We start from the raw sequence: 26,161 nt of genomic DNA, 5'->3' as shown, positions 1-26,161 counted from the left end.
GAAGCATCTAGGTATCTTCTCCACTTGGATGTAATGGATAATCCTCTCTTGCCTGAGCTTTGCACAAACACCAGGATGTGAGACAAGTGGACTACATTACTGCATAAAAGTAAATATTAAAATCTTCATGTTTTACACCTCAATACAGAAAATATGATACTGAAACTGATGAGGGAAATGATAGTGATGATGATTATGATGTCGGTGTAGGCGAAGATGACAATAATGTAGCTGCTTATGACTGCTCTCGAAGCATGCATCTACTGCAGCTCCACTACCATGCTGACACACTACCATGCTGACACACTACCATGCTACATGCTCTGCCTACAACCATGTGTCCATGAAATACCACACTGTTACTCTGTGCCTATTGTTACTATAGACAAAGCATGTCAGTGAATGGGTTGCATGCCACTGTCAACCAATGTGAACCCTGCAAAGTTTAGGAGCACACAAACTAGTTTTAAAGATAGAATTGAACATAGAGATCATGTAGAACAGGGTTCAATTTAAGGAACTTGATATTACTTGCAACAGGTGCCTGTTGACAAGAAAACCTAATTGCACCGGACAAAACCAGGTTGCATAAAGTTATCACAGTCGAAAACTAGTCTAAATAAATAAAATCTCGGATCTCTGGCATATGTATCACAATTTTACATAAAATAATGATGTTTTGCTGTAAAATGTAAAAGAACATGTGTTTGATGACCCGCAGTTTGATGACGAGCCCAAGAAAGCCTGACAAATTACACAAAACATAGGGGTTAGTGGTGTAGCATGGTACATAAGCTTAAAGGTATTGAGTGATGTAAAAAAAGTTGTTTGGTTGAAAAGTAAGGGTAAGTCAGACACATATTTGAATTTGGTTTACATGTACTTGTTGCATGTAGACACAAATACCAGGTTGCACTTTTCAATAAGAGTTTGAACTGGTGCATGTTCTATATAGCTAAATCAAACCCTGTCGAACATTCGTCACCAACATTGGTGTCATTCAGCTGATCAGTTATCAAAGAACTGGCCATGTTTAGCAACCATTTTCACCAACAAATCTCCATTTCAGAATAACAGAACATACCACCTCCTCAAGTGGAAACAGACAATGTGAGAGCATATACGGATATATTTGACAACTGTCACACAACCTGTGGCAATTGGAAGGATATATATTAATGTTTATCACTGTTACACGCTGTGGTTGTTAGGCTATATATTGATATACATGATGATATCTGTTACACAATCTGTTGTGGATATATATCAAATACATGATACCTGTGACACAATCTGTGGTTGTGTTTGTTGTGTAATGCTGCACTTAACAATATAACAACAGCCTGTAAAAAAATCAAGTCTGGACCAGAAAATCCAGTGATTGATATTTTGAGCAACGATCCACACTATCAGGATATGTTTGTTGACACACAAATCAACCAAGTCACAAAGTCTAACCCCTGATTCATGTGATCACCTCTTACAACCAGCTGAGGTTTTTAGAGAACATGAGGTTTTTTAGAGCGATGTATGTTGTTGTTTGTTGTTTAACGCAATATTCCAGCTATATGACGTCAGTCTGCAAATAATCGAGTCTGGACCAGACAATCCAGTGATTGACATCATGAGCATCGATCCACGCAGTTTGGATCGATGACATGCATCAACCAAGTCAGCGTGTCTGACCACCCGATCCCATTAGTCAACTCTTAAGACAAGCATAGTCGCCTTTTACGGCAAGTATGGGTTGCTGAAGACCTATTCTACCCCGGATCTTCACGGGTCAATATATAGCGATATAGATGATGATACCTGTTATACACATGATTGTATCTACAATGTGAGGACATATCAACATGGATGCAAATCTGTAGACTTGAAGGTAAAATGCTGGTAAACGCAAGCACACACACCGGAGAGATGATGACAGTTATGGCAAAACATGCAGTATGCTGGACTGGCAGCTACGACGACCGCACAAACATCCTCACAAGCAGTGTCTGGTGTTAGTGATTACACATTCAGAGACACAGACAGGGATGCTACAGATGCTGTAATCAGATACAGAGACAGGTAACTAGATATAGGGCTGGATTCTGAAAGGATGAAACTCCATACTCCTGCACAACATCCTCAAACAAACCACAGGCTTTTGTTCCACACAAGATCAACACACCAAGTGCACCTTAAGTCTGGAGATGCCAAATCACAGTCTACCGTGGCAATAATAATAATAATAATAATAATAATAATAATAATATATGCTGGTATCCTCATTAAAATCATATACTGTATTCGACGAAATAAACGCCCCGCTCTAATAAGCGCCCACGGCAATATTTGTTAATATACTGGTAGTGAACAATCCTAATCAGCATCCCTTCTGATTGATAAATGTCCATAAGGCTATTTATTCGTGGATAATACTTTTGTTATATACACCCTTAATTATGGGCAATTAAATTCTGGAAAAATATATCTGTCGTTTATAAACATTTCAGCATAAACCCTCTTTGAACTCTGTTGTTTTTCACCAAAATAATATTCTAATAAGATCTAGAGCCACCCAACCCCCATTTCTAATTTTGAGAGCGCCCTGGGCGCTTATTATATCGAATATGGTATTTCAAACACATTTAGGATACAAACATATTTAGGCACCAAAAACGCGTTTAAATAACCATACAAGAACAAAACACTTTTTACTACGGAGTTACCAAATAAGAGCCCCCTATTTCTAATTTGGAGAGCGCCCTGGGCGCTTATTATGTTGAATATGGTAATCATTTTTACCCAAGTCAAATGATCACTGTGCTTTCAAGTGTCATTCTCAGCTCCCTGGGGAGTACACAACTCATATACCTCATTCATCTGATTAATCATATTCACGAGAATGGTATATTAGGCTTAGTATTTGTTTCACAAAAACATTCCAAACCTTTGCATCTTCTGTTGATAAGAAAAATTTGAAAACATTTTTTTCTAAAAGTGATCTCTGAAAGTATTTACAAGAAACAAACTTTTTGAAAGAATTTTATATCTGTTTTTAATGACATGAATTTAAAAGGTTACTGAGATAAGGCAATGGACTTCTGTAAAAGTCCTTTTAAACTCAGAAATCATGTAAATAACCAAACTTACTGTAACATTTCGATACATTTCAATATATCTCACTTCATAATATCCAACACTTAACACTGCCACGGTTGTGAATCTAGAGTGTGTACTCCATAGAAGGCAAACATTAGATGGTAACAAAAGCCTGTTACAGGATAGTCTTATACCTTGGCATGCTCAGTGGCCATAACAAGCTTCACTGATCAGTAATGCTTAAAGAGTTATCCCCCTTCATACAACAAATATTTCAGCTTTTATCCGTTTAAAACAATTCACAGTTAATTTATTTTTAGGCACTAGCTATTGTCCATCTCATTTACCCCAAAGCTTGATTAATTGTTGGAAAAGGTTTTTCTTCAATATGACTAAATATCAGATCATCAAATATCCTGCTTCAAATCTCATTCCATCAGAGCAGCAAAGTGTAGCTACACGTATATAGTTATACACAGTGGCTGTATACAAGACGCTATAGTCTGGTCAGTAGGAGAGTAGTACAAGTTGTTAGTAACCAGTGTTTACAGATGACTACTACGACACAGTGTGTGATACGAGGCGTACAACACAGTCAGCCAGTTGGCGGACATATTACCTGGGTCGTAAACTGCTGGACTTCCCGCGAGAGAGAACTCATTGAACTTGATCGCGACAACTGCAAGAAAACCTCCCATAGTTACATAAGCACTACACTACAAATACCAATTTGAGTTCCAACAGGTTATGCTTACAAAATTCCTCATGATTTTATCGATTAGTAATTCATGTTCAAGAGACATGCAGTCTGACATTGCCTACCAACAAGCATAAAATAGGTTTAATTTTCTTATTTACCGGTATATCAATGTTTCTTTCACTGATTACAAAATGGTCACCTCATCCATTATAATTTACCTGCCTATCCTGCCATTTTAAAGATTACAAAACACTGAAACCAACAAAATGCCAAAAACTCAACAACTAGGAAAGCATCATCTAATCACGGAACAAAGGCATGCAAACAACTGAGCAAAACAACACAGCATGAAATGAAGATGATTGAGGCAAGGGAGTTTGGCAGCTGTCACTTCTAGACGTCATGGCAGCTTCTAGGCTTGGTACCGTTTATTATGAGTTTTACGTTTGGCATCATATTTTTAGGTCTTTGAAAAGACATTTCGAAGTGATACACACAAGGAAGAGAATATATGGATGTCAACTTCTTTATTATGAGGAACACAACGTATCGGAGTATATGCTTACTCCTTCATCAGGTCAATTCATATACTCCGAAACGTTGTGTTCCTCATTATAAAGAAGTTGACATCCATATATTCGCTTCCTTTTCATATTTTTAACCTAAATGCTTGGTGGCTACCTCAAGTCAAAGACTCTTATGAAGTGTTTCTGTCTCTACACAGGGGATGTCGCCAGGCCCCAGTATAAGGTCTGCTTGTGTGATTCACTTTGTAAAAATTCAGCTGTGGTTGTTTCCAAGGAATAAGTATCACCTTACTCAAGTAACAAGAAGATCTACAATGAGTCATCAACCAGTCACAGAATACATGTAGTTAATACAACCACATCCTGCAGTGTGATGAATCATTCTTCAATATTTTACACCTGGCATTACCCTTGACAAGCGGAAAATCTGCACAATGATCTCACTGCTGTGCCCCCAATACACATAGATCTCACTGCTGTGCCCACAATACCCATAGATCTCAATGCTGTGCCCACAATACACAAAGATCTCACAACTGTGCCCTCAATACACAAAGATATCATTACTGTGCCCTCAATAAGCATTGATCTCACTACTGTGCCCCCAATACTCATTGATCTCAATGCTGTGCCCTCAATATGCATTGATCTCACAACTGTGCCCTCAATACGCATTGATCTCAATGCTGTGCCCCCAAAACTCATAGATCTCACTGCTGTGCAGTCATTACACATTGATCTCACTACTGTGCCTCCAATACACATAGATCTCACTACTGTGCCCCCAATACACATAGATCTCACTACTGTGCCCCCAATACACATAGATCTCACTGCTGTGCCCCCAATACTCACAGATCTCACTACTGTGCCTCCAATACACATAGATCTCACTACTGTGCCCCCAATACACATAGATCTCACTGCTGTGCAGTCATTACACATAGATCTCACTGCTGTGCTCTTAATACTCATAGATCTCACTCTATGACAAGGATGCACAATGACATCTAGACAGAAGTGGTGTGAGGTGACAGCTGCCAGAAGGAAATCCCACATGCATGTTCTCCCCTGACCAGACCCTGGACAAGGCAAATACAACACAAAATGAAAATGGATGAAAATGAAAATGATTTCTACCTGGATCTGACGTACAGAACAAAAGAACAGAGTTGACTGAACCAACGTAATGTCTATTTTAAGATGACGACAACCGATCTGAAAACTCAAGAGACTATAAACAAGTACTAACAAGATATTCAAGGGGCTCAGTATCATATCACAGTGGGTTGTAAAGTTTGGGGTTGGTCTGAAGTGTAGTGTTAGGTTTAGGACGGGGCAGACAGGGGTCTGTAGTGCTGAAATTGGGGTGGAACATCATAATGAGGCCTGCAGTAGAGTGCAGGGTTTGGGGTGGGGCAACAGACTGGGGCTTGTAGTGCTGGGTTTGAGGGTGGGGCAACAGACTAGAGCTTGTAGTGCTGGGTTTGGGGGTGGGGCAACAGACTGGGGCTTGTAATGCTGGGTTTGGGGGTGGGGCAACAGACTGGGGCTTGTAGTGCTGGGTTTGGGGGTGGGGATACAGACTAGGGCTTGTACTGCTGGGTTTGGGGTGGGGCTACAGACTAGAATCTGTAGAATCTAACAAAACAAGTGTCCTACAAGGAAAAAGTTAGTGATTACTTGGCTGTCGGTGACGCTGTGACCATTGTTGTTGTAGTTGTAGTGTTGCTGCTGGGGCTGCAGGAGGGAACAACAGAATAAGTTGCTACTATAAAGGGGTGTTAGGAAACAGGATGTGGCTGTACTTGATGTGTACAGCATCATACTTCTCTCCGAGTGACTGAATGATGTCAGTCTATATCACAGCTTCATAAAGGCAGCCAGTCACTTGTTACATAACATAGAAATCTGCTCTGCCAGTATGACAATTCATCCAGGACAGAGAGCAAGGTTCTGACAGTACTCTTTGGCCATGGCAACCATTCCCCATGTTACATCTTCTGGCCAGCAAAGGGTTCTGTGTTCCGCTCTGGAATACCCTCATCTGAAGGTATACATACACGTTCTCCTCCACCTCTATCAGTCAGTAGGCCTCTGACTCCTGCTGTTACAGGAAGGAACTGCAAGTCCAGGCTGTGTTCAACCCTGAGGTGCAAGTCCAACACACCAGGAGCCACCAGTCCATTTTCAACCCTGAGGTGCAAGTCCAACAGACCAGGAGCCACAAGTCAGGGCTGAGTTCAACCATGAGGTGCAAGTCCAACACACCAGGAGCCACAAGTCAAGGCTGTGTTCAACCCTGAGGTGCAAGTCCAACACACCAGGAGCCACAAGTCCAGGCTGTGTTCAACCCTGAGGTGCAAGTCCAACACACCAGGAGCCACAAGTCAGGGCTGTGTTCAACCCTGAGGTGCAAGTCCAACACACCAGGAGCCACAAGTCAGGGCTGAGTTCAACCCTGAGGTGCAAGTCCAACACACCAAGAGCCACAAGTCAGGGCTGTGTTCAACCCTGAGGTGCAAGTCCAACACACCAGGAGCTACAAGTCAGGGCTGTGTTCAACCCTGAGGTGCAAGTCCAACACACCAGGAGCTACAAGTCAGGGCTGAGTTCAACCATGAGGTGCAAGTCCAACACACCAGGAGCCACAAGTCAGGGCTGAATTCAACCCTGAGGTGCAAGTCCAACACACCAAGAGCCACAAGTCAAGGCTGAGTTCAACCCTGAGGTGCAAGTCCAACAGACAAATACAGCGCTAGAAACTAACATTTTTTGTCCACTAGTCCTTAATATGATAATATATAGCAAAACCCTTTAAAGGGCTAATTGCGACGAGTCCTTATGATACCTTAACTATTGTGCAGTTTGGCAAGGACTATAGGACTTGTGCCAATTTCTAACGCTGCAAATAAGATTGTAATAGTGAAACAGTACCACTGTTAAACTGAGTAATGCCTCAGACTCGATGAACCTGCATTGGGTCAAAGGTAATATATTAAAAATACATGCAGGGTTAGTCTTAACCAGAATTAAAGAACTGACCAACTTGAGGCCAAACTAATTGTTAGTGACAGACTTACCTCCCCTGATGGAGGCTCCAGAAGATTGCTCTGGACACTCTCACCACCAGATGGTGCTGCTGGTTGACTAGATTCAGTTGAGACTGAAGAAAGAAACATATTGTTGGAGTAGGTGATGTTGCTGATGATTAAAACATACACATTCTACCAGCTGCATTGTTTGTTTTTCTAAATCCTTATCCCATATTATGATGGAAAAAAGAGGGAACATTCGTTACAGCATGCAGGAAATCATGTTGTTTCCAAAGAATACTCAGAGATTGATTGACAATATTTGAATAAACAAGACACTAATATTACACTCAGAGACAGCCTCCTCGGCCTCCAACAGTTTGTTATCAAGCATGGTCCTCTGGGATAGAAGAGGGTTTTACCAGACACACAACACTGTGTCCTAAATCCATAAAACTTGAGAATGGGCACAGGTTTTATGCAGTTCTATGGAACGCGAAATCATATATGTGTATCAACACTGGTATCCCCATCAATGAATAGCATCCTAAGATAAATTTGGTGAAGTGCTGCACACATCACCAACGTCAACAAGACCACAGTGGTCAACCTGCATCCCCAATTTTCATCCTGGGAAAAACCCTCAAACTGAAAGTCTCCAAGTAAATAGAAAGACCCAGTTAACCCCTGAATACATAGCAGCTCCTCTTGATGTCCACCCCTCTAGTGTCACCTACCACTGCCTGTGGGGTTGAAGATCTGCGCTGATGTGTTAGTGGTCGGCGCAGCCGTCGGCATCACATTGAAGAGGGTGCTTGGTACAGTGGCTGCTGGCGTCGTCTTGCTGCTCAGGACATCCACGTACTGGTTCCGGGCACCTGAAGCAGGAGGAGAAGAGACATAGTGAGATCGACTCATGTACAAAATGTGTGGTCATATTTGTAAAAATTTGAAATTAAGGTCTCTTTCCTCATCAAAAAGTATTTACAAATCATTATAAAAACACTGAAATGTTTCTTTCTTGTACATACAGGTATTGTATTGGTTTAATACAGAACCCTATGTATGACACTGGCATCACGATGTACAGGTACTTAATTGAATCACTGCTTCAAAACAAACTATACATGACAGAGAGAAGAGTGAGTGAGTGAGTGAATGTCAGCAATGTCTCAGCTACATCACAGCGACCTGAACAAAAGCATCTGGATCAGACAAACCTGTGACTGAAAGCATGGGAAAAGAACCACACCATAGAGGCATAATGTGAGTGTGAGTGAGTTGGGTTTAACGCCGCTTTCAACACTATTCCAGCCATATCGCGGCGTGTCAGCTTGATGTGGGAGGAACGCCCGAAGTGATGCAGGTCTCAGACATTTACCACTTCGGTGAAACCCACGAGCACGGGTATGGTGCTGACAAACCTAGAAACACAATTGGGGCGAACCAGGATTCGAACCCACAATCATAGGTTTCTGGCATGCCCAAGGGACGCAACTCTGCACAGCGAATTGCAGCGCCTTAGACGACTGGGCCACCCGTGCCTCCTAGAGGCATAATGACAGCAATCAGGTCACAGAGCCTGTCCATCCGATCTGAATAACCTGCAATGGCCCCTGGTTACCTATTCTAACCAAGGTGACATTCTAGAGTGAGTGAGTGATTGAGTGAGTTGGGTTTAAAGCTGTATTCCAGTTATATCACAGCGTGTCAGCTTGATGTGGGAGGAAAGCCCAAAGTGATGCAGGTTTGAGACATATACCACTTTGGTGAAACCCACGACCAATAGTATGGTGCTGATAAACCAAGAAACATAATCAGGGCAATCAGGATTCGAACCCACAATCATAGGTTTCTGGCGTGCCTAAGGGATGCAACTCTGCACAGCGAATTATTGTGCCTTAGATGACTGGGCCACCTGGGCCCTCAGACATTCAAGAAGAAACTAGAACTCAAATAAGTATACATCCAGCATGTCATTCAGTGACACACAGTGAACAATATGAAAGGGACAAGGTCCTGCCACCAACACCTTCACAAAGAACCAGAGTCACCATGGAAACAGTTAACTGTTGGTGATAGTGATATTCAGCCCTGGTAGTCTGGGTAAAGGTTGTATAAAGGATGTCAAGCATGTCAGTATAAGACAGAGGCAAGAAGGAGCAGCAACTATCTACAGATGTCAGACAGAATCGGGAGAACTAACACCAGTATCAGGTCCTATCTACAGGGACCAGTAGGGTTGGGAACTGTACCACTGTTAACTAATGACTGTCGGCAAGTGATTCTATGCATTCACGGTTTGCTGTTACAAGAGGAACCTATTTCATTACTCAAGTACTGTTGTTTGGTACAATTCATTTCCTTGTTCTATGGACAATCATTTAATGATTGTTCTATGGACAATCATTAAGGTGAGCTTAATCTTTTTAATTTGCAAGGTAATGACTTAAAAGATCTGCAAAATAAGAATCTAAACTGATCCTTAATAGGGTTAAGTACTTTTTTCTAGTTTCAATAAATGAATGTTTTCTTCTTATGTTCTCATATGTTAATCTTATACTTAGAAGAAAATAATGAAATATAAAGTTTAGGCTTCCCGTAAAGCATGTATGCTTTTAAAACAAATATTCACCAAACAAATCCTTGACTGGTATAACTACTTGTATACTAGTAAATATGTAAGTGCACTAGTCACTCCAAACCCTGACTAGTCCCTCACTGTCTTCTTGAGGCTGTCAACTTACCTAGGTCACCTAAAGACAAAACAATGAGTTCAACAGTTAGTAAGGGGTTAATGAGACAGGCCTACTGTAGGTTGTCAGTGATGTGTTAATGAGACAGGCCTACTGTAGGTTGTCAGTGATGTGTTAATGAGATATGCCTACTGTAGGTTGTCAGTACTGTGTTAATGAGACATGCCTACTGTAGGTTGTCTTCACTGTATTAATGAGATAGGCCTACTGTAGGTTGTCAGTGATGTGTTAATGAGACAGGCCTATTGTAGGTTGTCAGTGATGTGTTAATGAGACATGCCTACTGTAGGCTTTCACTGTGTTAATGTTATATTAAAATGACTGAATTCCTAAACACACAGACCTAAATTTTATTGCTGAAATTTTCTAATAGTAGTACAATTGTTGACAAAATAGTTTAATAATTTACATTGGTATTTGGCAAATATTTTCAAGGTGTATAATCATTCTAGTCATGTTCAACAGTATAGCATTGGGAGCCACAATGTATATTTATCAATGACAGCTCTACATACCTATGAATGTTGTCCTGAACACTGCAACCATGGTAACTGAACACTGTACAACACTATAACCATGGTTACTGAAGACTGTAAAAAATGCAGGCCTTACCTCGTCCTTTGTTGCGGGAGAAGCGGTTGCCGGAGGGTGGGGCACCGGCTGATGTCGGCCCTGCTGCAGTGAGGGCCGCAGCAGGAGCGGCAGATGGTGGGCCAGTAGAGTTACCTACAGCAGAGATATATGTGTCAACGTGGGCTTCCCTAGCATATATGTATATACTCTGGATAGGTGTAGCTACAGTTTAGGGCTGGGACGAGTCCAAATTTAGTACCCGGGTACCCACCCATCTATTACCCGACCCTACCAAGGTACCCAGTGTTGGTCTCAGGAGAGGTCTCAACATGTCCGATTGGGAACATTTTAAGCATAGCCCTGGCAAAATGTATTTAGATACATGTATTAAACAATCTGGTCATTCATACACTGAACCCGAATTAACTTATATCTTTATTCAACCATATGAAAAATCAGAAGGAATGGGTGCATAGTCAGAAGGAAATGCGAACATTAGTGACTTGTAGTGTAACCATAGAGTTCTTGATAATTTTTATCATTAACAATATATCACGTGATTAACCACGGGTCCAGGTATTCCTGTGGGTACCCAGGTCCTACTCAGTACCCACCCGACCCGGGTACCCGAGTTACCCGTCCCAGCCCTACTAGAGTTGCTACATTAGTGTGGCTTTGTGGACTCGGGGTGTCTTCCTCTGTGTTTACAGTCTGCAAGGACAGATTTGACACACCCACACCCTCCTTTAACATGTACCCACCCATTAACTCAGTGTCTCTTGGCAACCGCTCACCCACCCAACAAACCCACACCCATCCACACACGCATCAAACAGTGCATGTACTTACCCATCAACTCTGTGTCTTTGGGGGGTGGGAGAGCTGGCTTCTCATCTTCTTCTTCACCATCTGTGTTAATCCACTTCTTGTTGACCGCATCCCAAACAATCTGCAAAGACAAGGTCACATTAGACATCATTGGATACAGTCTCAAATAGCTGCCTCCACACTGTCACATAGCTGTTGGGATAGGTCAAATTCATTTCTACATGCCTCACTGTTTTGACAGGAAGTGCATATACTGAACAATGTGCATACACTCAACCAGGGTATCTACTCAACCAGGGGTATCCACTCAACCAGGGTATCCACTCAACCAGGGTATCCACTCAACCAGGGGTATCCACTCAACCAGGGTATCCACTCAACCAGGGTATCCACTCAACAAGGGGTATCCACTCAACCAGGGTATCCACTCAACCAGGGTATCCACTCAACCAGAGGTATCCACTCAACCAGTGGTATCCTCTCCAACCATGTGTACACACTCAACGATGTGTATACACTTAACCATGTGACATACACTCAACCATGTGATATACACTCAACCATGTGACATACACTCATCCATGTGATATACACTCAACCATGTGACATACACTCATCCATTTGACATACACTTAACCATGTGACATACACTCAACCATGTGACATACACTCAACCATGTGATATACACTCAACCATGTGACATACACTCATCCATTTGACATACACTTAACCATGTGACATACACTCAACCATGTGACATACACTCAACCATGTGATATACACTCAACCATGTGACATACACTCATCCATTTGACAAACACTTAACCATGTGACATACACTCTACCATTTGCATACACTCAACTATATGAGACAACCTACCGCCGGCTTGTCATCCTTTGGCAAGTGCATATCTTTATTTTTTGGTTTATTGAACCAACCACCAAACCATCCTCCGCTGCTCTTCTTGGGCTGCAACAGAAACATGCAAACATTTCATCCAACATTCCTTATATCTTCCTTCACGCCTGAAGAGTTCAGGAACACCTACATCTCATATATACAATACTGTTTAGAGGCCAACTATTCCAATCAAATACATCAATGGCCAACATGTATTTATATTCCTATTACTGTCTCTCACAAGAAGAAGTGTTTATTTGAAAAACTGTAGCAACTGTAGTGAATCGAGGTGAAGGCCACAATACAGTTGACCCATTACAATTCTATAACAATCTATTACAACCCATCGGGATGCGGGGAAGAATACAGATCCCAAGCAACATCAACGTATGCTTGTCGTACGATCAGTCTCAGTTGCTTGATTGATATTTGTCATCATATCCCAATCGCACAGATTGATGCTCATGATCTACATCTCTGGACATTCCGGCCAAGACATGATTATTTATAGACTATCTTTAATTAGATGGATCATTGCTAAGTGTGATGCTAAACAAGAAACAACCAATAATGGCATGTGAGAGCTTTATGGGTGTGACCTGACAGCATTGGTCAGCTAATGTTAGTGTCCAACCAGTGTCAGTCAGCTAAGGTCTGTGTCCTGCCTGTGTCAGTCAACTAATGCTAGTGTCCTGCCTGTGTCAGTCAACTCATATCTGTGTCCTGAAAAGATCTGTTTACTCACTTGTTCCTTCTTCCCGGGCAGTGCAGTGTTTTTCTTGACATTGCTGTCAGTCACCGACTTCTTCATGGACGATGACGCAGCCTTCACACTACCAGTGCTGCTCTCAGACACTGTGCGCTGCCGGCCTCCTCCTGTGGAACTACTCGTTGACGTCGTGCGGAACCGTGACGGGGGAGCCACAATCTTTGTCTGGAATAGAAAGGAGACTACAGTCTTTTAACCTGTCCTTCTTGCACATGGATCTATCAACAGTAATAAGCTAGAAACAGTGCAAATCTTGGCATGACAAAGGGACGTAAATGTGGCATTTAGACGCCAAGAGGCATTGAGGTGGTTTAATGTTGCTTGTTTGTTTGTTTGTTAGCAATGTCTTAGCAATATTCCAGCTATAAGACGGCCGACAGTAATAAGTCTGGACCAGACAATCCAGTGATTGACATCATCAGCATCGATCCACGCCATTGGGATACGATGATATGCATCAAGCAAGTCAGCAAACCTGACCACCCGATCCTGTTAGTCGTCTCTTATGACAACCATAATCTCCTTTTATGCCAAGCATAGTCTAACTCGGATCTTCATGGGTCTGTGCAATGTGCTCAAGAGTTTACTTTTAGGATGCTGCTGTGGTTCACCAAGAATGAGTTTCACTGTATTTTGTATTTTGACTTACATCTCTGCATGCACACTTACTGTGGGTAGCAGGCCAAATCTCATTCATATCAGATCTTTACCAATTTAAATGAAGGATGAATCAGTACTAATCAGATGTCAGCTTTCTAAACTGATTGAGGTCTAATATCTTTACCACCTCGATTCGGAAGTTTCGATGTTGATAAAAGAAAAATAGAAAAAAAAACACAAAAACTCCCTTGAAAGTACACACTCTTGGATGTTAAGGTGAAAGCCTACAGCCCTGCAGACAGCAACACCTACCTGCGTGGCTGCACCGAAGTAGTCAAAGGATGAAGAGGGCGCAGCAGGCATGTCTTGTCCCCCGTCAGTGTGATCCCCCTCTGTGTCAACACTGTGTGCGGAGACTACACTACCACGCTGAGACGCCAGGCGGTCAGACCCAGTGTAGTCCTGGCCGAAACCCTGGTTATATTGCTGGTTGTAAACCTGGCCCCCATACATCTGGCTGGTCTGGCCATCTGCAATCCCAAAATGCACTGTATAATGACTGGCTGTCTCAAACTGCACCACACATTGCAAGCTGTAGTATGATTGGCTGCCTCAAACTGCACCACACATTGCAAGCTGTATTATGATTGGCTGTCTGAAACTGCACCACACATTGCAAGCTGTATTATGATTGGCTGTCTGAAACTGCACCACACATTGCAAGGTGTATTATGATTGGCTGTCTGAATCTGCACCACACATTGCAAGCTGTAGTATGAGTGGCTGTCTAAAATTACATGACACATGGTAAGCTGTACTCTGATTGGCTGTCGATTTTCCATGAAAATCCTGATTACAGATATCTAACATTTGGCAACTCAGACTTCTCATCGTCTGCCCATTGGTTCACGTGCTACAGCAGGTAATCTGCTTCTCCCAATCATCTCACCTGTCTGCTGTACTGTATTGTAACCAGTGTTCTGATTGGCTGTCTCTGCGGCAGTCTGCTGAACAGTATTGTAACCAGTGTTCTGATTGGCTGAATTGGCTCCAGTCTGCTGTTCCCCAGTCTGATATCCGTAGTTGTAACCTGAATACAGCAACATGTACAACTGTGTCACACAGGGGATCAAGTCTCATCACCACACAACTGTGTCACACAGGGGATCAAGTCTCATCACTACAAAACTGTGTCACACAGGGGATCAAGACTCATCACCACACAACTGTCACACAAGGGATCAAGTCTCATCACCACACAACTGTGTCACACAGGGGATCAAGTCTCATCACTACACAACTGTCACACAGGGGATCAAGTCTCATCACCACACAACTGTGTCACACAGGGGATCAAGTCTCATCACTACACAACTGTGTCACACAGGGGATCAAGTCTCATCACCACACAACTGTGTCACACAGGGGATCAAGTCTCATCACTACACAACTGTGTCACACAGGGGATCAAGTCTCATCACTACACAACTGTCACACAGGGGATCAAGTCTCATCACTACACAACTGTGTCACACACAGGGGATCAAGTCTCATCACCACACAACTGTGTCACACAGGGGATCAAGTCTCATCACTACACAACTGTGTCACACAGGGGATCAAGTCTCATCACCACACAACTGTGTCACACAGGGGATCAAGTCTCATCACTACACAACTGTGTCACACAGGGGATCAAGTCTCATCACTACACAACTGTGTCACACAGGGGATCAAGTCTCATCACTACACAACTGTGTCACACAGGGGATCAAGTCTCATCACTACACAACTGTGTCACACAGGGGATCAAGTCTCATCACCACACAACTGTGTCACACAGGGGATCAAGTCTCATCACTACACAACTGTGTCACACAGGGGATCAAGTCTCATCACTTCACAACTGTGTCACACCGGGGATCAAGTCTCATCACCACACAACTGTGTCACACAGGGGATCAAGTCTCATCACCATACAACTGTGTCACACAGGGGATCAAGTTTCATCACTACACAACTGTGTCACACAGGGGATCAAGTCTCATCACTACACAACTGTGTCACACAAAAGGATAGAGTCTCATCACCACACAACTGTGTCACACAGGAACAAGTCTCATCACAACACAACAATACACTGGCCAAGAACCTCCCCAAGGAGTTTGTCCAAAGTCAAAGTTCAATACATTTTCAGGCTAGTGACTCACAAGTGTTTGGAATAGGTTGCGAGGAACCCATTCTGCATGAGAACCCCACAAGGAAGAACATGAGCAGACAGAAACACAGGCTACAGTACAACACGCAACACTGAATTTTGTATGTTTGTTTGTTTGTTGTTTAACGCCGCACTCAGCAATATTCCAGCTATATGACGGCGGTCTGTACATAATCGAGTCTGGTCCAGACAATCCAGTGATTAACATTATCAGCATCAATATACGCAATTGGGATATGATGACATGCATCAAACCAAGTCAGCGAGCCTGACCACCCGATCCCAATAGTCGCCTCTAATGTCAAGCACAGAAGCCGTATACAGCAAGCATGGGTTGCTGAAGACCTATCTTCATGGGTCCACATCACTGAAACCATCAGGTCATGTAGAAATATGAAACAAGGCCATGGTATTACAGTACTAACGAGTCTCTTGTATGTCCTTTTGATACCTAAAACAGCCCCTGACAGTTTGACACTCACCATACTGGTTCTGCCACTGGGCTGCAGATTGGTTCTGTTGCTCTGTCATCTGCTGTGTTTGTTCCACGGTCTGCTCATCGTGTGTTTCTGCCGTGTATGGCTGTGAATGCTGCCCCCCTGCTTGCTGCTGGGACTGCTGGTACTCTAGTTGTTGCTGATTTTGCCCATACTGCTGATAGGCCTGGTCCTGCCCGTACTGCTGGTAGGCTGGATCCTGGTGGTACTGGGGAGCTGTGTACTCTCCCCCTGCCGTGCCGCCGTATACATCCCCGCTCTCACTACTCGCTGTTGTCCCCCCAAACATGGCCGGGGTAGCATTTCCTGACACAGGCTGGATAGAGCCGTCCTACACAACAAAGAACACTAGTAATACAAACTTCAAATGAGTTGAACTTCAGTTTGAGTAATTGCTAGTAAGTGATGATTTTATGTCATTTCAGCAATATTTCAGAAATATCATGGCAGGATACAAGACAAATGGTGGTCATACTCTGTATCCATGTGATGTGTGTGAAGACCAGATTTAGACCTGTACAATTGGCATTTGGAGCACTTCAATCTCATGTCAAAAGTCATTTTTCAAAGAAAGGTATGTACAGACCAGCCCTCGTGTGATGTACGTACATCATATTTCTTACTCTTTCCCTACCAGTGTGTATGTACAGAGCAGCCTTCGCGTGATGTACGTACATCGTATCTCACACCCCATCACAACCAGTGTGTATGTACAGAACATCCTTTGTGTGAAGTATGTACATTGTATCTCACACCCTATATCTACCAGTGTGTATGTACAGCGTATGCTACATGTAAAGCACGTACATCGTATCCGAGACAGACTCCCTGCAGTTGCTGCAACCAGGCTTGGTCCTCATCCTCTCCGGAGTGAACACGCTGAGGGTCGTAGAACTTCAGGCGATTGGAAAACTGCACAGGAAAAACAACATTTTAAACTACTATCAGCTAGTAAAAAGTCTGTATTTTATATTGCGATGAATATCCATCTCTGTATCTATTCCTCTGTTTCATTACCCAAGAATACAGGTTCGAATAGGTCTTCACCAACCTCCATGCTTGTCGTAAGAGGTGACTAACAGGATAGGGTGGTCAGGCTCGCTGACTTGGTTGATGCATGTCATTGTATACCAATTACAGACTGCCATCACACAGCTGGAATATTGCTGAGTGTGGAATTAAACAACAAAGAAACAAACAAATTATTACCCAAGATGGGGGGGAGAGATCTGGGTAATCCTTGTGCATAGTTTGCAGTAGTAAAATGATGGCTGAGTCGGAGAGATCACTCACCTCATACAGCACCTTGACAAACGCTGGCTGGAAGTACGCTGGGGCGGACTGCACCGTGGTGGAGATAACCTCACAGTAATGCAGGGCCTGTAACACAGTAGCGACAACTCCTGCTAAATGTAATCCATGTACTGCTGAACACAGCATATCTATAGACTATCTCACACACTTTGTAAGAGAAGGAGGCTCAAGTACAGATATAATCAAGTGTAACACCTTTGACAAGTCCCTGTGAAAATTAGCAGCTTTAACCTTGAATGAAATCATCAAACTGTCAGTAGGATACTCACCTCCTGCAGGAAGCCAAACTCTGCCAGTCGGCTGGCATACAGGAACTTGTACACCTGCAACACACAACACTTGTGTCATTGCTCCTGTCAACATACAAGGCTCCTGTCAGCACACAACATTCCTGTCAACACACAACACCCTTCTCCATGCTCCTGTCAACACAAGGCTCCTGTCAGCACACAACATTCCTGTCAACACACAACACCCTTCTCCATGCACCTGTCAACACAACATTCCTGTCAACACACAACACACCTCTTCATGCTCCTGTCAACACAACATTCCTGTCAACACAACACACCTCTCCATGCTCCTGTCAACATACAAGGCTCCTGTCAGCACACAACATTCCTGTCAACACACAACACCCTTCTCCATGCTCCTGTCAACACAAGGCTCCTGTCAACACACAACGCTCTTCTCCATGCTCCTGTCAACACAAGGCTCCTGTCAACACAAGGCTCCTGTCAACACAAGGCTCCTGTCAACACACAACACCCTACTCCATGCTCCTGTCAACACAACACTCCTGTCAACACACAACACTCCTCTCCATGCTCCTGTCAACACAACATTCCTGTCAACACAACACACCTCTCCATGCTCCTGTCAACACAAGGCTCCTGTCAACACAAGGCTCCTGTCAACACACAATGCTCCTCTACATGGTCCTGTCAACACACTACACTCCAGTCTACACACAACACGTAAACACACAACACTGGTAACATTCATTGCCAGTGTCGACAGACTCCACTTAACTTACCTGGAAATGAGGAAGTAGGAAGGTCTGGTTGCCTAGTGACTGAGCATACTCGTAGATCTCAGTACACTGGATGGCCTCATTAGTAGCAAATTCCTCCCATGTCCAGCTGCCAACACACAAGCCTTGCTTCAGATAGATGCAACATACATCATCATCTTAAACATCACAACCTGCAATCATCTGGTCAGTGAGTGAGTGAGTGAGTTTTATTTAACCCCGCTTTTAACAGTATTCCAGTTATATCATGGCGTGTCAGCATAATGTGAGAGGAAAGCCCGAAGTGATGCAGGTCTCAGACGTTTACCACTTCGGTGAAACCCACGAGGCACAGGTATAATGCTGACAAACCTAGAAACATAATCGGGGCGAACTGGGATTCCAACCCACAATCATTGGTTTCTGGCGTGCCAAAGGGACGCAACTCTGCACAGCGAATCGCGGCGTCTTAGATGACTGGGCCACCTGTGCCCACTGCAGTCATCTGGACTTGTCAAGGCAGAACATCATACTTCATGTCCCTCTGACCCTAAAACACTAGATCATATCCAACACTCATCATTCACATCAACAATTCTGTTACAGGGAGGGGAATCAGAGTTTACCCTGATGCAGTAAATAATTGATGTCTTCCATTGGCATTTAGAAGTTGAAAGAACATGATGGACATGTCTCCAAATAACTGAGTGTACTCAGGGAACAGGATCAAGGTTGTAAACCATGTAGCTGAATGCACATTGACAGCATCCCTAACAACAAGTACATCTGTGTCAAAAAGCTGCATGACTGAAGTGGGATGAAATACTTAAGATTTTCATAGGGGTGAATGTGGCCTTGAAGATGAGGTGAGGTGAAATGGGGTTTAACGTTGCGTCGAAGATTAGTGCACTTATATAGCGACGTGCATGCACATGTATGTGTGTGTGTGTGTGAGTGGCTGCTTGTACTAGTCCGGACTGATGCCGATTTATAGTGCTAGCATACTGAGATACCATGCCGCAGTTTAACATGAATACCCAACTCAGACACAGTATACTGACTCCAAGGCGCCAGACGGGGGTAACAACAAGTACCATCTTTTAACGTCTTTTGGTATGACGCGGCTGGGGATCGAACCCCGGATCTTCCGCTCTCCGGGCGGACGCTCTACCATTAGACCACGGAGGCGGTCGCCTTGAAGATGAACTGAAGTGATGGACTACTGCAGTGATTTTACTACTTCGGTGAGAGCAAAGAGCATGGCTGCTGACAGACCAAGGACCATAATAAAGGAACATAGGAGATTTGAACCATATCAAGTGGATCCTGGAATGACAAAGGGAGGCAACTCTGCAGGGGTTGTAGGGCCTTACATAACTGAGTCAGACTATACATTGTATAGAATACACACATTTACTCAAACAATTCATTGTACTTAATACATATACATTATAGAAGAGACACATCAATATTTCCACAATGAACATAGCTAAGACATCCCTCAAGTTTGACAGTATCAGTGTTTCCACACTTACTTGTGGCTAGATCCGACAAGTACTATTTTTGAAGTTTTCTTTGAGTACGTCCCAAATCCTGACTGTGCCATGATGTAACAGAAGTGGCTGGCGTGAAGACAACCTTTTGCAGCTGCAACAGATGACAGAACATAACACAGCTGTGTGGCTGTAACTCATTGTAACTCATCTCAGGTACACTAAAGGACCCCTCAAATTATATTTATCTGCTCTGTTTCAGGGTCAGGGTCAGGGTCAGGCCGGTAGGGTCAGGTCAGGTCAGGTCAGGGTCAAGGCTGAGTATATAGTTATCATCAGGTCCAGACTTATTGTCAAATTAACTTGAGCTTCAGATGAAGTGAGAGTGAAAGTCAAGGTCAAGTCAAGGTCAAGTAAAGGTTCCGAATGAGGTCATGTCAGGTCAAGGTACCAAATAAGGTCATGGTCAGGTTGAGGTGAGAGCTAGGGCTAGGGTCAAATAAAAATGAAGCCCAGTATCTAGACTCCTACCCATGGTGTCTCCAAGTGTGGCGATGCTCTTCCTGTCCAGTTCCGGCTTGCTGGAGCTGTTGGACAGAATCATGGCCAGATGGGGTCGCCAGTCTCCCCACCGCTCATCCACCACACACTGCAAGGAGGGAGAGAATAAGTTCCCTCATCTTGAAAGATGCTCTTTGACAAGACAGTCTTGTCAACTAATCACAATGACTGACTCTCTTAAATTATCTGCCTTGCAACTAAAATTGGAAAGGAGATACTACTTGGTTTAGAACCACTCACAGTGACAAAAGTTACATTGACATGTTGTCTGCCTTTCAACTAACACAGGCATAGATGCTACTATTTGGACAACTACTTACAGTGACAGCAGCAGGTTGTCTGCCTGACATGAGTTGGTAGAGGGTCTGTAGTGGGTCATTTATCTTCATAGCACTGTTAGCGAACCTGAACATACACAACACACAACCATTACTTAAATGATACACATACAACCAATACCTGTCATACTACCAATATTTGTCATACTACCAATATTTGTCATACTACCAATATTTGTCATACTACCAATATTTGTCATACTACCAATATTTGTCATACCACCATTACTTGCTGTACCACTACTAGCATACTTCACATGTCTACCAGAACAAATACAGCAGGATTCCAAAAATGAATGTTTTCAACGATATGGGTTTTAAACTACTTTTAGAAATACAACAGCTATATCAGATGAAATATGGACTCAACACACTGTACTCATGTGAGAAATTGAACCTGAGGATTAGCGTGATGAGCTGATTTTTTAACCACTGGGCTACCCCACCCCACCCCTCTCTGGGTCAAGTAGTTGCAAACTAATATGGGTTACTCAGCCTCAGAAGCCACCTGTTACCACTGCCCCTGACCTATGGTTGATTTGGTTGTTTAACACCACACTCAACAATATTCCAGCTGTATGACGGCAGTCTGTAAATAATTGACTTTGGGCCAGACAATCCAGTGATTGACAACATGAGCATCGATCTACGCAATGTGGATACGATGACATGCATCAATCAAGTCAGCAGGCCTGACCACCTGATCCCGTTAGTTGCTTCACCTGATCATCACACTGGCGTGGGTCCTGGTGTCCATCTTGCTGGCCAGGAACAAGGCGTGGCCCCACAGGTTGTTCTTGGTGGCCCACTCCAGGGCATCCTGACAGGAACAAGAACAAGACACAAATATATACATATACAAAGTATGTTCATGATGTTATATATTTTATTCCTTTCAAATATTAACACTACATACTACTGGACATTTTATAGCTTTGTTTGTTGCAGTGTCTACAGGTGTGCCATTTAATTGAAAAAATAAAATAAAACATTATTTTAAAATCTTTAAAGAACATGACAGACGGGGGATGGACTTTGGGGCGGGGGATAATAACAAGACACCACCACACACATCAGATTGACAACTTACTTTTTTCCTGCCATACGACAATAGACTTCGGAATCTGTCGGTGATCTCTTCCAGTGAGCGTCCACGATTGATCTGGGATCTGTCTGATGTCACTTTCACCCCTGCAGTCTCGTCTTCTCCCACTTTGTCGAGCTCCTCGGTGCTCTGTGTGATCTTCATCCCCATCATGCTGTACTCCACGGACGTCGGCTCATGCCCCTCCAGCAGCAGGTCCGCGATGTCCGTGCCCACCACTGACTGTAAAACACAGTACAACACAGTGAGTACAACACAGTCAGTGAGCTCATCGCACACTAAACCACAGTACATAATAGTGACTACAGCTTATGAATACAACATTGTACAACACAATACAACAGCCTGTAAAACACAATGACTGAGCCCACCACCAACTGTAAAACACAGTACAACACAGTGAGTACAACACAGTCAGTGAGCTCATCGCACACTAAACCACAGTACATAATAGTGACTACAGCTTATGAATACAACATTGTACAACACAATACAACAGCCTGTAAAACACAATGACTGAGCCCACCACCAACTGTAAAACACAGTACAACACAGTGAGTACAACACAGTCAGTGAGCTCATCGCACACTAAACCACAGTACATAATAGTGACTACAGCTTATGAATACAACATTGTACAACACAATACAACAGCCTGTAAAACACAGTGACTGAGCCCACCACCAACTGTAAAACACAATACAACACAGTGAGTACAACACAGTAGATACAACAAACAATGAATCATAAACAGAAAAGTAAATAAGCAGAACTCCTCCACAAGGCGAAGATTGCCAACTGACGAAGATCATTAAAAAAACACATTTCTTGTCTGAAAACTTTGATGATTGCACCAAATCATCAAGCAAAGTTCATCTTTATTCCAAAGTTGATATTCAAAATTAAATATGATCCTTCATCACAACAAACATGAGACGCACCCCGTTCTGTTTGATGAGGAGTTCCAGGAGTCTCCAGATGAGTTCTGCTGAGTCGCGATCAACCATGTTGATGTTCTCTGCACAGCTCTGGGCTTTCCTCTGACAGAACTGCAGAACATCATTCTTGTGTGTGTCGGCTCTGGAGGCAGAAATGAACAACAGAATGAGGATCCAGGAACAATAAAGAAAAATGAATGTATGTAAAACAGCGTTAGAAATTTGCACTAGTCCTAAAGTCCTTACAAAACTGCCCAATAATAAAGGTATCCTAAGGACTAGTAGAAATTGGCCCATTATAAGGGTTTTGCTATATGTAATCATTATAAGGACTAGTGGACAAAACCTGTTAGTTTCTAACCCTGTAAAACCTTCCCAACAACATGAAACAGTTGCCATCTGTTATTATTTTCTTTTTTTACATATACAATGTACGCCCCAATAATCAGTCTTGTGGCTGCATCTATCTGGTGAGGTGTAACTAACCCTTGGTCCCCCATCCACCTGGCTCCACCATCCCTGACTACACCTACCTACCCTCTCCTTCTCCATCCCAACACCTACCATCAGCCCCTCCCACCCCTTGACGACACCCACCTTGTCACTTGCTCCTAACTCAAATGACGACACCTACTTTGTGAGTGCCCCCCCAATGACACCTGACTTGTGAGCTGCCCCTGCCCCTTAACGACGCCTGCCTTGCGAGTGGCCCCTCCCCTTTAATGACACCTCCCTTGTGTGTGGCCCCTCCCCCTTAATGACACATACCTTGTGAGTGGCGCCTCCCCCTTAATGACACATACCTTGTGAGTGGCCCCTCCCCCTTAATGACACATACCTTGTGAGTGGCCCCTCCCCCTTAATGACACATACCTTGTGGGTGGACCCTCTCCTTTAATGACACCTTCCTTGTTTGGGCCCCCTCCCCTTAACAACACCTGCCTTGTGAGTGGCCCCGCCCCCTAATGACACCTACCTCGTGAGTGGTCCCTCCCCCTGATGACACCTACCTTGTATGTGCCCCCTCCCCTTTACAACACCTACCTTGTGAGCGGTCCAGGGAACTCCCTCAGATCCTCTGCCGCCCTGTTGTCCGACAAAGCCTCCTCCAGGTTGTGAACCTCAACTGTGGCTGGCTGACCATCGCCAGGACGATTCGGCAGGACCTTGATCAGCTGACCATTGGCCCCAAAACTAGCTCGGACATGCGGTATCGTGTGCTTCTGCGGTGTCATACGACCAGGGGTTTCTGTGTCAAGTGGAGAGAGAGGATTTTAACTAAACAAAAGGAAGAACTTTCAAAAAGATGCAGGATAATGAAAGCTGTTTTCCGCCATAGTCAGCAATTTTCTACCCATATCACGGTGGCATGTAAGTAATCCATCACACTGTACATGATGGCACACAACCAACCAGGCAACACATTCTGACCACTTGATACTCATCACTGTTAGCTGTCAGAGATAAGGCCAGTGGACTAAACTGACCTTCCTTCCACACTCTGGCAGACACTCTATCAACTACACTATGGAGTTGGTTTAGAGGTGTGGGTGTCACTGTTGATCTTGTCTAACAATGAATCCTCTCAGACTCATGGATCAAATACAATAAAGAACACAAACATTAACATGACGTATACATCTCAAATTTTGTGACATACCATACAAGACACTCAACAATTGGTTGTTATGGAGCCATTATCACATGCTTCACTGACCTTGTTGATATGGATCGCCATAGTAATAGCCGTAGTTGGGGTCATAATCATATCCATAGCCGTAGTTGTCATATCCATAGTCGTAATCATAGCTGTGTCGTGCATATGCCTTCTGGTCATCCTGACCTTGACGACTGGATGACCTTGACCCATTGCCCTGGTAGTACTCCCCACTGGAGATAAATCAAGTATAAAACTGTATAACACAAGGTGGCACAGACTAGTTACATGGTGGCCTTGTTTCAACACTCCATCAAAACTGTGGATTTACACATGTTAACACTTCAGCTACTGGTTCATAAAGTGACAAATTAAACCATGACATGATACAATACTCATAATAGTTAAGGATGAGTGAATGAGAAAAAGTGGCTTAACACCACAGTTAACAATATTCCTAGTTTATCATGGCGGCCATACACAATTGAGTCTGGACCAGGCAAACCAGTAACTGAAAACATAAGCAACGATCAACACCATTGTGGTACAGAGGCATGCAATCAGCCATGTCAGAAACCGACAAACTCGATCAAGTCTTAACAACATCCAGTGACCTTCGAACCTGGATTCCACCAAAGGTTGGTTTCAGAAAGCACATGGGAATGTTAATGCGGTCACACAACTGAATGAGTGAGTGAGTGAGTATGGGTTTACGCTGCTTTTAGCAATATTCCAGCAATATCACAGCGGGGAGCACCAGAAATGGGCTTCACATGTTGTACACGTCAGGAATCGAGCCCAGGATTTCAGCGTGACGAGCGAACGCTTTGACCACTTGGCTACCCGACCGCCCCCACAACTAAGTGAATACAGATATACTATGTTGATATACTGCAGACTTGTACAGTATGGTATTAACCAGGCAAAACTGAAACTGAAAAGGCTTATGTAAAAACAAAAGAAAACGCAATAAATAATCTAACTTGCCATGCATGTCATTCATCCTACATGCACATGCAGAGCTGCACAAGCCATCAGCCATACAAAAAAGCAATGTTAGAAGAATAGGGTCATGTAGACATGTGCAAGCCATGCAGTGTGCACCAGCCATGCAATACATACCAGGGCGATATGTGTATACTTCCCATCCAGAGTCAAGACAGAACTCTTAATCCAACTTTTGCCCTCGCCACCAATAGCTACAAACTTGCTGTTGTGGCATAAAGGAATATTCCTTAGTTAGCCTAG

The 26,161-nt window shown here is 43.5% G+C and overlaps 1 protein-coding gene across 6 annotated transcripts in view; it reads right to left on the bottom strand.

Annotated features, from left to right (window-relative positions):
* Positions 1–26,161, bottom strand: part of LOC139459586 (protein transport protein Sec16A-like) — a 42,421-nt gene that overhangs the window by 4,701 nt on the left and 11,559 nt on the right. For 4 of the 6 annotated variants that reach the window (XM_071241140.1, XM_071241143.1, XM_071241141.1 and 1 more), the window contains 23 exons: positions 24,974–25,146; positions 24,301–24,505; positions 23,260–23,398; positions 22,304–22,540; positions 21,936–22,033; positions 21,196–21,280; positions 20,846–20,963; positions 20,357–20,468; positions 18,846–18,951; positions 18,079–18,132; positions 17,789–17,875; positions 17,303–17,407; positions 16,481–16,826; positions 14,730–14,870; positions 14,093–14,310; positions 13,157–13,345; positions 12,391–12,480; positions 11,531–11,630; positions 10,721–10,834; positions 8,090–8,230; positions 7,401–7,483; positions 6,001–6,057; positions 3,710–3,769 (listed from right to left, as the gene is read on the bottom strand). In XM_071241140.1, coding sequence (XP_071097241.1) covers positions 3,710–3,769; positions 6,001–6,057; positions 7,401–7,483; positions 8,090–8,230; positions 10,721–10,834; positions 11,531–11,630; positions 12,391–12,480; positions 13,157–13,345; positions 14,093–14,310; positions 14,730–14,870; positions 16,481–16,826; positions 17,303–17,407; positions 17,789–17,875; positions 18,079–18,132; positions 18,846–18,951; positions 20,357–20,468; positions 20,846–20,963; positions 21,196–21,280; positions 21,936–22,033; positions 22,304–22,540; positions 23,260–23,398; positions 24,301–24,505; positions 24,974–25,146 — 3,058 coding nt within the window. The remainder of the gene's footprint in view (positions 1–3,709; positions 3,770–6,000; positions 6,058–7,400; positions 7,484–8,089; positions 8,231–10,720; positions 10,835–11,530; positions 11,631–12,390; positions 12,481–13,156; positions 13,346–14,092; positions 14,311–14,729; positions 14,871–16,480; positions 16,827–17,302; positions 17,408–17,788; positions 17,876–18,078; positions 18,133–18,845; positions 18,952–20,356; positions 20,469–20,845; positions 20,964–21,195; positions 21,281–21,935; positions 22,034–22,303; positions 22,541–23,259; positions 23,399–24,300; positions 24,506–24,973; positions 25,147–26,161) is intronic. The other 2 variants (XM_071241142.1, XM_071241144.1) reach the window with 2 other exon arrangements.

Source organism: Haliotis cracherodii, unplaced genomic scaffold, assembly GCF_022045235.1.
Source record: "Haliotis cracherodii isolate W230 unplaced genomic scaffold, xgHalCrac1.p SCAF_13, whole genome shotgun sequence".
Taxonomy (NCBI): Eukaryota; Metazoa; Mollusca; class Gastropoda; order Lepetellida; family Haliotidae; genus Haliotis; species Haliotis cracherodii.
The sequence above is the reverse complement of the archived record's forward strand: the minus strand, read 5'-3'. Positions and strand labels throughout refer to the sequence as shown.